The sequence below is a fragment of the Neophocaena asiaeorientalis genome, unplaced genomic scaffold, assembly GCF_003031525.2.
Source record: "Neophocaena asiaeorientalis asiaeorientalis breed wild unplaced genomic scaffold, Neophocaena_asiaeorientalis_V1.1 scaffold1, whole genome shotgun sequence".
Classification (NCBI taxonomy): Eukaryota; Metazoa; Chordata; class Mammalia; order Artiodactyla; family Phocoenidae; genus Neophocaena; species Neophocaena asiaeorientalis.
Window position 1 is genome coordinate 4,318,055 of NW_020171981.1, and position 11,893 is coordinate 4,329,947.

The following is an 11,893-nucleotide window of genomic DNA, read 5'->3' on the forward strand; positions in this document are numbered from 1 at the left end:
TCCGCGGGGCTCGTCGGCCGCAGGCTGGGATTGTTCCGCCCAGAGAGGGGCGCTTTAAAAATGCAGAGGCGATGGCCTAGGGATGACCTACTCCAATCTTCTCTAATAATTCCTCTGCTGTAGCTATTATTCGTTTGGTCTTTATGCATTTGCTTTTCCTGCTCATTAAAAAAAATAGGGGATATTACTACCTAAAATAAGAAAACATGAATTACGAATGAGTGAAAATGAAAGTTACATTACGTTGATCCTGACTAAATTATTGGTCTAACTTGCAATAAGGCCTCAATAATCGGATTTTTAAAATGCAGATATGGCGAATTTTCTGCAGAATGCAGAAAATTCTGCAACGAGCTTCTGCAAAGATCCGAAGCTCGTTGATAAAGCAATGCAGGCTTGGGTGGGAGATGCCCGGTCTCTGGCGTTCCGGATCCTTCCACAGCCCTCTTCCGCCACCTTTCCCTCCACCCCCTCCCCGTCCCGGTCCAGCTCCCCGAGGGGTGAAGGAATGTTTATGGCCTGGCTCAAGTTCAACGACAAAACCCTGCCTGGAGGGGGAAGGGCGGCGAACTTCAACCGTCAGCCGAAGACCGAGCTCAGGTCTCAGACGGGGGCGACAGACTGGACACACCTAAGATGGGAAGCTGAGAGTCCGGGGGTACCGATTCCTCTCTCCGAGAGCTGTCTCCTTATCTCCTCCTGGGGCCTGCGGTGTGCCACTTGTAGCGCCTGCACCAACATTCGGTGCGTGCGCGCCTGGGTAGGAGTGGAGCGGTCACAGCCTGAATGGGCAGGAGGCTGTCTGATCACAGCACAGGCTTCGCCCAGCGTTCAGGACCCAGTGAGAACGCCCTTGCCCTCTTTCCTACCAGCTCTGCCCCAACCAGAGCGGAGGTTCAGACCTCTCTCCCTAAGAGACCTGCCTCTTTTGTCCCCTCTCCCGAGTTTTGCTCACATCTTCCACCCGGGTTTGGTATTTAAGCATCTTTCAAGGTCCTTCTCCAACACAGCCTTTTCCAGAAAGCCTCTCCATATGCCGTGGGGGGAGGGGTGAATCTTTCTCGGTCTCAGTTCCCCATGTGTAGGCATTTGGCCCACCTTACAATGTCAGAGATCACAGAATATAGTCCCCCGGTTTCAGGTCACATCTGAGGAAACAGCAGACCTAAGATCTGGCAGCAAGTGAGAGGCAGAACGAGAGGCAGGGATCAGTAGGAAGAGAGATAGTATTTCCACTGTATCTCCTCCAGCCTTCCACCTCAGTGGAAGGTTTTGCATGCAGTAGGCACTCGAAAACTGAGTGATGGAACTTGTGTTTACTCCCCTGTTGTTGCACTTATGCAGATCTGCTGGGTGCACCCAGGAAGGGTTGGGTCTAGGGAGTCTGAGTGTAGCTCTGTGACCTCAAGGGATGGTTCCAGATGGAAACAGGTGAGGAGAGGTATGTTGGGAGTGAAGGAGAGGCTTGGCTTCCTATTCTCTCTCTCTCTTTTTTTTAAATTTCATTTATTTATTTATTTATTTATTTTTGGCTGTGTTGGGTCTTCCTTGCAGTGCACGGGCTTCTCACTGCAGTGGCTTCTCTTGCTGAGAACACGGGCACCAGGCACACGGGCTCAGTAGCTGTGGCTCGCGGGCTCTGGAGCACAGGCTCAGTAGTTGTGGCACACGGGGGCTTAGTTGCTCCGTGGCTTGTGGGATCTTCCCGGACCAGGGCTCGAACCCGTGTCCCCTGCATTGGCAGGTGGATTCTTAAACACTGCACCACCAGGGAAGTCCCCTTCCTATTTTCTTGCGCTGGCGTAGACCACAGAGCTTAGTCCTCCGGAGCTCCTGCTTTGGGGGTCCAGCTTAGCCACTGCTGTCTGCGACACTGATCAAGTAACTTACACTTAGTCTCAGCGTCCTCATTTTATAAAGTGGGTTCTGTCAGTGTGGGGACAGTAGCTCTGAGAAGGCATGGGCAGGAACCAGCTGGGGCGGGGAGGGTTAGGTGAGTCCAGAGTGTGTCTGTAGATTACCTTGTCCCCCGCCAAGAACAACAAGTTAGCAGTGTCAGTGGCTGAGGACATGGGCATGTGGCCCCCTGCTGCTTCTGTGCAGGTCCTGAGTCCCTGTGCAGATGTGCCAGCCATGGGCAACACCTCCAGTTGCTCCTCAGATCTCAGCTCTAACCAAGCTTCCGAAGAGGGCATAGGAATGGCAGAAGGAAGGCAGCCATCTGAGACTAAGCTGCACTGATTTATTTTTTAAAGGGCCAGAGCCTTTCCCTTAAGAGTGTGTTAATAAATCATCATTACCGTTATCATTACGGTTAATTTTCACCCGGCTTTCAAAGTAGATGTTTTGTAAAGTATTGCAGTTTAAATAAGAACAACAACATAACAATAACATTAATTTTGTCTGTACCAGGATTCCATCCAGTCAGAGACAAATATAAGGTCGTACGGGGGGGCCTTGCTCTCACCCGCCAGACTCTCCCCTGCCGAGGGCGCGCAGGTCCCGCGTGCTGCGAAGCGCTTTCTTTGTCCCTTTCTGCCCAGGTGTCTGCCGGTCTCTCCAGGAACCAACGAGGAGGCGCTCCGCCGAGTGGTCTCTGCAAGAGCCTGACGCCCGCCCTTCCCTGCCCGCCGTGACCACGGAGTCCCCCAAATTCCTGGGAGGACCCCCCCCCCAGGGCTCCCCGAGCGGGTCCTCAGGCTGAGAGAGCGGTAATGCCCTTGGCCCACGAATCAGCTAGTTTATCTTTTTGGAGAGAAACGCACTCTTGGAGGTAGCAAAATGAGCAGGTCTTGATCTGAGAAATAGGGGTATAACATTCTTGCTCCCTCTGCAAAGGCCAGGGCTGGAATTCAGCTGGGCCCCAAGGCCCTGAGCTGGGGCGGCGCCGGCCTGAAGGTTCCAGCCTCCGAGGGGCTCAGGGCTCTGCTCGAGCACCTTAGGCTAGAGGAGGAAGGACCGGGTGCCCCCCTCCCAGTCGAGTCTGGGGCGAGGCTCAGGGAGACGGCGCACAGACCCAGGGTCCCCACCTCGGGTCTGCGAGCCCAGAGAAGGCTGGAGTACCCCTCCCCACTGCAGCCCGGGGCCGCCTCGTCTCCCCGCCAACCTCGGCGTCTCTGGACGGTCTTCCGGTCGCTCTGGCCCCTCCAACGCCGCTTGGCCTCCTCCCTCCTTCCCGAGGCCAGAGATGGGACCCCTTCCCTCACCTTCCTCCCTCTTCCTATAAAGAGTTGAGGAGAGTGGGGGTAGGCGCAGCGGAGACCAAAGGCCTGAAACCTCAAGTTCAATGGCAAAGGCCCCGACCCGACCCTCACCTCTGGGCGCCGGCAGACTGCCTTTCCCTCCCTAACTTTCCGAGGGTGATTGAACTCTTGCTGTTCCCCGTCATTTTAGAGGCAATTTAGGGGAGGGGGACCAGTGGTGGAACTCCCTCTTCTCCGTCTGCTCCGACCACCCCCACCCGCTTTCTACACAAAAGTAACTGGTAGCCTAGAGAGGAAGAAAGGCTGGCATCAGTTCCCCATTGGATGTTTTAAAATCTCTCCCCGGGCCCAGGCCAGCGCCTGGGGGGAGGGGCGGGGTGTCCCGCTCGGGTGAGAGGCCGAGGGCCGATCCAGTGCTTTCTCCCCACTTTCCCGGAGAGGGACTATTCAGGTGGGTGAGAATGTGGTATAGATTGCTTTCAAAAACAACGGAACCTCTCCTTTCGCCCCCTCCGCAGCAGTTGCCTCCGCGCTTTATTGCCAGTTTACGGTAACGGGTTCATTTATTTAATTCACGTTTGAAGCTCTGGGGTTTCTATTAGACCGGACGGGGGCGGGGGCACAGAGGGTTTCCCCGAAGGAAACCTAATTAAAGTGCAGCACTTAGGACCTTGAATAAAACTTTAATTAAGGGGAGGAGGGGGACTGGAGGAGGGGAGGGCAGTTGGCCCCGTGTTGGAGGAGGGGAGCCGCGCCTCTCGTAGAACTGGCGGGGCTTGATCTGGGCCTTTTTCCTGCCGCAGGACATCTTCTGGTCCTCGAACCACTCAGAGTAGGGGTGGCTAGCTAGGGGTGACTGCGGAGGGGGGCACGGCTGTGCAGAGTCGCCGGCTTCGGCCTCGCGACTTCCAGGGTGGTGGGAAGCGTTTGCCAGCACGAGTGAAGGACCCCGGAGCCAGAGCCTCGGGTTCGCTCTCCGCTGGGCTGCTTGGAGAACCTAGATTCAAAAAGAGCTTCCGGAGGTCACGTCTATGCACTTCTCCACCACTACCCCCTAAGTCGGCCTAATAAAATCCACCTGGTTTGGAGTTGGAAGTAAGTGATTTCCGTCCTGGAGCAGCGTAGACGCGACCCTCGGATCCTGTTTCGACGTTTGCTGAGACTCAACCGGGGATGATCTGCTCCGAGTAAGGGAGAGGGCACGGAGGGCAGCTCCGAGTAAAATTACACCTCTCTGGTGAAAAGACGCCCGGTGTATTTTCCGGAGTCTATTCACGCGCCTCTGCGTGTATTTGTTCATGAGAATGTTGTTTGAATTTACCTATTTGTGAACGTTATAGTCAACACATTTCAGTCTAAATTTAGCAAAACCCTCTCTCCTGTAGCTTAAAATGGCCCTATTTAAAAAGCAAATAGCTACAGGCAAATACATGTAGATATATTTTGTTGTAATTTTGACACAAATTACTGAAAGATTTTTAAATGGTCGGCCTCGGTCGGTGGGAGGGGGTATAATTTGCCTCGGGAGTAAAATTGGTGTTTGGAAAGAGCTTCCATAAAAGGGTTTAATACAAAGAGAAATTAAAAAAAAAATTTTTTTTGCACAGGTTCCATACAAGTAAATGAGTCGGGGGGATAAAAGGGGAGGAAGGGGTTCGCCGCGAATTGGCCTGGCGAGGAAGATAAATATAATACTCCAGTGGAACGAAGACCTGGACCGAGGGCTGATGGCGCCGCAGCCTTGCTCCCGGGAGTCCTGGCCGCCCTGTTTCTTCACTATTCGAGATAGCTTGCTGCTCTCCTAGCCTTCCTCCTGAGTCTCTCAGCCGCTGGACCGATACATTTGCTTATACCCTGGCCCAATTCCAGGCGACTCCGGGTCCCGGCGCTCTCACACGCAGCCCCGAACTCCCCAACCCCGAAGGCCCGACGCCCCAGGCATCTGGAAGCCAGAGGCTCGGTTGAGGGGTTAAAGTCGAGCAGACCGGCGGGTTTCCCTGAAATGGCGAGCTTCTACCGGAAGGGGGCGCCCTTGTCTTTTTAATAGGTCAAACACACTGGTAGCGAAATAAATCTCTAAAATCCCAAATCTTTTGTTTGTTCTAAAATTATTGAGAGAGAATAATAGAAGAGCTCCGAAACTTTAAGGGCTTGATAGCTGAGTGGAGGAGTTAGCGCTCTGGGAGTCCAGTCTCGAGGCCCCTGACTCCTTAGGCCTCTACCTACGCCATCTCAGGAAGTCCAAGTGGCAACACTTCTTGCGGCCTTTCTCCTCCCCGTGTGGGGAGCCGGCACCAGGGCGCTCTCTCTACCCATGGTCTTATCTGAAGTCTCGCTCTTTCTGAAGCGGCGAGGGAGGGGGTCGCACCCACTAAGCTTGAGAACCTGTGGTATTAAAAGCTCCTCGCTTGAGACTAAGCTTGAAGGAGAACGTGGAAGGCAGAAAATCACTTCCCCTGGGCGGGACGCGATACCAGGGAGCTTAAACTGGACCACGGGGCTTGGAAGAATTGTTTAAATCACGAAATTGACACCCCCCCCCCTTCCCCAAGTACAGGCATTCCAAGACCCAGGGAGGGAGGGCGACTGCCCGTCGGGGCCTTTCCCCTCAGCCTCGGGATCCTCTTTGGTAAAAAGATTTAGAACAGTCTTCCCAACTCTCCCGGAAGAAGAGCCAGGACTGGGATCCCACCCGACTCGAATTCTTCGGCTGCGGCGGCCAACGCAGGGTTTCCTGGAGAAGGAGGAGCCTGCTCCGAGATGGAGCGGCCGTCGAGACCATGGCCGGGCGCCTCCCTCGGGCTGCTTGCCTCCCGCCTACTCGCTGCTCGGTGGCTCGGATCGTGGGTCCGGCGTTGGGTCCTCTCCACTTCACGCCTGTGCGCTCGATCGCCGGGAGAGTGTCTGCCGGAAACCTCCAGCCTGGGCTGCAGGAAGATCCAGCTCAAACAGGCTGATTTGCTGCGCGGCCAAGGTAGCGAGTCCCCCCGGGCACAGGGCCCAGGTACAGGACATCAGGGTCCCCGGCCCTGCTAACAGCTGGTCTGCCCCAGGTTTTTGGAACTCCGCACTGTTCCCATACTGTCTACGTGGCTGCGGAAAACAGAGTTGGCGCCAACCTGCCCTCCACCCACGCAGAATTCTGGGTATGCGGACTGAACCAGCGCAAAGTGAAAAGGGAACGAGTCTGTGCCCATTGTTGTCCCGGCTGCCTGCCGTTCCCCACTCTGAGACTGGGTCTTTGGGCTTCCGCCGCCCGTGGTTCTTGCACTCGAAAAAGAGCCTTCCGCGACTCCCAAGCCTGAGCCCTGCAAGCTCCGCGGTGTCACCGGCACACAAGCAGAGGAGGAATGGGTAGTGAAGGAGCCATTTTCTGCTTTCTGTTTTTTTGTTTTTCTCCTTCTGGGCTATACCAGTGTGTTCGGGACGTGCCTACCATGGATAGGCTACTATTCCCTCATTCTGTAACCGTTTGTGCCTGGGAGGGGCTCCGTCTACAAGGCCACAAATATCTATTTCATGCGGCTCCCAAATGCCCAATGAACCATGACCTCCTTAAGTCAGAACCACCAGGAACATTAAGGGAGGGTTTGGAAGGTTTTGGAGAGGAAGTGGTGAATTATCCAGGCACTTTCTCAAACCCCATTTCTCTGAAAGGAAGGAGAACAGACCCCGGAGGGCAGCTCGCTGGCTTGTTTTTCACACACGGACAAAATTGAAGAGGTGGGGATGCGGACTTCTGAGACCAGTGGGTACAACCTAGGGGATGGGCACGGAGGGAGGGAGATGCACCCTCCAGTGTTGTCCATCGTGCCTAGCTGTCATCTTAGAAAAATGCTAAAGGGGCAACATAGTCACAGGGGTGAATCTGCCATTTCTTGTCTCCTCTGCCTTCACTGGGATGGGGATGGGCTTTGGAAATGGAAGGGGTCCCAGAGGAAGCTCTCCTGCCACCGGTCTCCTTCCAAGTTTATTCGTAATCAGCTCAATCCATGAAAGCAGTTTCTAAAGTGCTCTACAGAGCTCTAGATAGAAAATATGACACTAATTATCATGACGACTATTACTGGTTACGGCGATTATTGCCACTGCCAGGATGAATGATTATGACTGGGACAAGGTCCTTTGGGTGGTGTTACCTGGTGGACTGGGCTGTAACTCTGGGCCTCGCTGGCTCTCTGGGACCAATGGGGTACCCAAGCTGTCCCTGAGGAACAGCCCAGGAGCATTGGTCTGGGAAGAGTGTCACCTCTGGGGGCCTCTCAGCAGAGTCCTGGGCCCCAACCTGGCTGTGGCAGGCTCCTGGTCTCCCCAGGATACTCCAACTTCCTCCTCCCCCCCTCCCCAGGCACAGCCAGGGAGCTCCCTCAAGGAATAGCGCTGGTTTTGACCTTGGCAAGGACTTTCTTCTCCTTGACCCGGCGATTCTGAAACCAGATGGTGATCTGGCGCTCTGAGAGGCTGGTGGCCGCCGAGATCTTGCGCCTCTTGTCTTTTGTGATGAACTTGTTAGCCGAATACTCGCGCTCCAGCTCCCGCAGCTGCCCCTTGCTGTAGGGAATGCGTTTCTTGCGGCCGCGGCGGAAGGCGCAGCCGTCTGGAGGGTGCTGCGCGCTCGAGTCTGCGCGGCAGGAGAGGGAGGGAGAGAAAGACATGCTCACACCACCGCCCGGCGCAAGCTCGGGCGCAGACCCAGGCCCCACAAGCTAAGTCATCCTGCAGGAGCACTCAGGTAACCCTACAGGCATTCGTGCACTCCTGTTCCCCCAAAGCACAAGAGGACACCTCGGCTTCCAGCTCTGACCACCGCCCAGCCTTGGAAAGCGGTTTCTGCAGGCCACCCTCACTCTTCACTGCCCTCACACCTGCAAGTCTGCAAACACACCCATCACACACGGCCAGACCTTTGCCCACCGTCTACATATGTCCACCCTCACATGCATTTTCCAACTCTTGGCCATTCTTATAGATACTACAAGCAAGTTCTGTACAGGGGGAACACGTTTCTGCCCCCACTCCCAACACATACATGCACTAATGCACACACCTAAGCCATGGCTGCAGGAAATCTAAACTTCCCTTTGGAAACTGAAAAACTCATCTGAGAGAAAGTGAGGGGTTGTATTCTTTACAGAACATCCAATTTCTCTGTTCCCACTCACCCCACTGCACCCCATACTCAATGAATTGAGAGTTATTTGGCCCTTTTGAAGAATTAAACTGGGATCCTGCTGGGCAGGGATACCCTGAGCCCCAAACAACAGCAAAGAGAGCCAAACACACCAACGTATTGAAAGGCTGGTCCCAAGGCCTCCTGGGGAGGTCAGGGGCTTGGTGGTCCTCAGGCTTCAGAGAGCCCACAGCTCAGGCCCTCACACAGACCCTCTGGGGCCTCTACCCAGGCTCTCTAACTGCCTGGACCCTCCTTCAGAGTCCTAATAGCCAACCAAGGAGAACCAAGCTCCTCCTCACCAGCCCCAAGTCTCCCTCCACCTCCTCCCAGGCAAGTGCCAGGAGGGCCTACAACCCCACACTCAGCGCCAAGGGGATCCAGAGTAGTGGGCAGTTTTACCTGCAAATGCCGCCTTCCAGAAGGGACCCGGTGGGTTTTGTTCTCCCTGGCAACACATCTGGCTGTTCCAGCCACCGGTGAGGGCCCAGGGCTGGTAACTGTCCACAGGCAGCAGGGAGTCATGGCGAGGCTCCCCAGGGGCGCCCAAGGTCTGCACCACCGACACATCCAGGTAACTGGCCATTGGCTGGTAGGGTCCCGGGTACCCCGGGTAGAAGGCAAACTCGGTGGGGCGGCTCGGGTACTCCTCCCCGGCCGCGGGAGTCTCCGCAGGGTAGGCGGCCAGGGTGGCCGCCTGGGCACAGGGTTTCAGCGAGCTCCGGGACACTCGGCAGGAGTAGTACCCGCCTCCAAAGTAGCCGTAGGGCACCGGAGCTGGGGACGCCCCCTGGGGCACCCCGGGGCATGGGTGGCACTGCTTTGGTGGTTCCGCAGAGCCTGGCAGATCCAGGGGGGCGTAGTTGACAGCGGGCATAAGCGTAGGCGCCGCCGCCGGGTGGCTGGTCAGTGGGGAGTGGGCGACCAGATTCCGACTCCCTCCGGCTCCCAGCAAGCCTTCGATTTCCTTGGCCCCGTCCAAGGTGGCATAATTGCCGGGCTCCATGGGGCCGAGGGTCGGCTCATGGGGTGCCGGGGGTGGGGGATACAGGGGGCACCCAGCTCGCTCTCCCCACCCAGGCCCCGGGAATCCAAAGCGTTTTAAATCGCTCCCAGCTCGCTCGGCGCCTGCATTCGCTCAGCCCGGCCGTCTTGACGCAGGAGACGCAGGTGCCCGGGCACGCGCGCTGATTGGCTGCGGCCTGGCGGAGAGAAGCTAATAAAATCTTCATGGCAGAAATTGCGAAAATACTTTACCCCCGCTTTCTCTTTCTCTCTCTCTCTCAGCTTTGGCAGGTTTAACGAGAGAATAAAAAGCTCTCCCTATAAAGTGTCCATCTCGTGGGGGGAAGGGGAGTCGGGGGTGGGGCCGGGAGGCCGCTCTGGGCCTGAAAGGGGAACCCGGGAATGTGCCTGAGTCAGAGGAGGCTGGAAAATGGGGATTAAGGCGTATTTCTGGAAGTCCCTTGCTTTGAGTCCTAGGTACTAGCATCCCAGTTCACTCCAGGTGCCCCTTCCATCCTGGATGCGCAGTAATAAGCTGCTCCCGGGCCCGGGGAAGTGCCTGGGACTTCTCTTCCCCAGGGACTCAAGTTTGTGCCCAGAAAGCTCCGGATTCGGAGAGGGGTGGGAGGGAGAGGGAGTGGGACACGTGCTCCAAAGAAGGAGACTTGAGAACTGAAGACGCTAAACTTTTAGACCTAAAGTGGAAATGGAGCTTCTGGACCTGTCTGTAAAAGGGGGTCTGGATTTCCATTTCCCCTATCTGCTTCCTCCAGGCTTTACATTTTCTTAGAAGGAAAAGGAGATGGGAGAGGGAGCCCCAACCACTGGAGGACTTGCCTGAGGCCTCTCTGTTGGGGCCTATTGTGCAGTGCAAGGCAGAAGACCCAAACCAGTTTGTTTCACAGATCTGTCTTCAGAGGTTTTCTGTTTCCACCACTACCCCTCCCAAATCAAATCCTTCTGGGTTCACTTTTTCTAGAACTCACAGGTTTTCTGGAGAAGACAGGAACTTTTGCATTCTACACCAGGGTCAAGGGCAATTATATAGAACAGACCACCTGCCCTCTAGGTGGGCTTAGCCGTGCCCCCTCACCTGAGTTCAACCTGAGTCTGAACTTGAGCCATTTTTTTGGGAAAGGGCCCATGCAAACTGGAGTTGCCCCAAGTTGTAGGGCTGTAGTGAAGATGATAGATCACCCTCAGTGAACACTGCTAATAAATGAGGCCACCAAGCATGAAATCCTCAATGGATTTTGTCGTATTTGAAAACAACATGAGAGAAAAGGGAGGAGACGTCTCTTTGATGCTTTCCAGTTTCTTATTACAACCTCTTGTTTGTCTGATTATGAAAGGCAGAAATACCAGGATTTTTACCTAAAGACTAAGAATTTTTTTTACTGGTTTTTGCTTGGTAGATGACAACACAGGCATGAATAGATCCCTAAATTTAAAAAATAGACCAATCAATTCCATTTCTGGGAATATACCCAACAGAAATGAATGTTTATGTCCATCAATAGGCATGTACTGAAGTGTCCAAAACAGCTTTATTTATTATAGCTCAAAAATAGAAACAACCCAATGTCCATCAATAGTAGAATGGGCAAATAAATGGTACTATAATTAAAGAATGGAGCACTAAACATCCATTTAAAAAAAGAGACTGCTACACCCAACATCAATCGCACAGATAGGTGGGTGAAAGAAGCCAGACAGAAAAGAGAAACTTTTGTAGGAATCTATTTCTATGCAGTTCAAGCATAGCCAAAATCCATCTATGGTGATAGAGGTCAGAAGAGATCACCCTGGGGAGGGGAGCTCCTGACAGGGAGGTGATGTAAGGAAGCCTTTTTGGGGGCTGGAAATGTTCTCAATCTCAATCTAGATGACACTTACACGGGTGTGTTCACTGTGAAAAAATTCAAGACGTACACTGGCTGTTTCTTCGCCTGACACCAGACTATCTATTTTTTAGAAGGAAAAATAATTGAATACAAAAATTTAAAGATTCATAGCAACACTGCCTGCAACTGTGCTTTTTGGATATTAGTGTTCTTATCTGTGTCCATGGAAACAAGCAGCTAAATGCATGTAACTCTGCATCATTGTGGAATGCAGAGGTGACCAACTCAAGCCTTGCCCTGGAGAAGCTCACCAGCTGTGCTGGAGACCCCTATGTAAACAGATACATTTCAATACAAGTAAATACTATGGGGGGTGTTGTTTTTGTTTTACTCTACAATTTATTTATTTTTTAAATATCTTTGAGGCACTTTTTAAAATAAATTTATTTATTTATTTTTGGCCGCATTGGGTCTTCGTTGCTGCGCACGGGCTTTCCTCTAGTTGCAGTGAGCAGGGGGCTACTCTTCACTGCGGCGCGCAGTCTTATCGCGGTGGCTTCTCTTGTTGCGGAGCACCGGCTCTAGGCACACGAGCTCAGTAGTTGTGGCGCGGGCTCTAGAGCGCAGGCTCAGTAGTTGTGGTGCTCAGGCTTAGTTGTTCTTCGGCATGT

General features: G+C 53.9%; 1 protein-coding gene across 1 annotated transcript; it reads right to left on the reverse strand.

The window, feature by feature from the left end:
* Window positions 1–7,570: 7,570 nt before the first annotated feature.
* Window positions 7,571–9,379, reverse strand: HOXB13 (homeobox B13). The gene is made up of 2 exons (XM_024745895.1): window positions 8,776–9,379; window positions 7,571–7,824 (listed from the first exon to the last, which is right to left on the reverse strand). The coding sequence occupies exons 1-2, from the start codon at window positions 9,377–9,379 to the stop codon at window positions 7,571–7,573; spliced, it is 858 nt and encodes a 285-aa protein (XP_024601663.1).
* Between the last annotated feature and the right edge of the window lie 2,514 nt (window positions 9,380–11,893).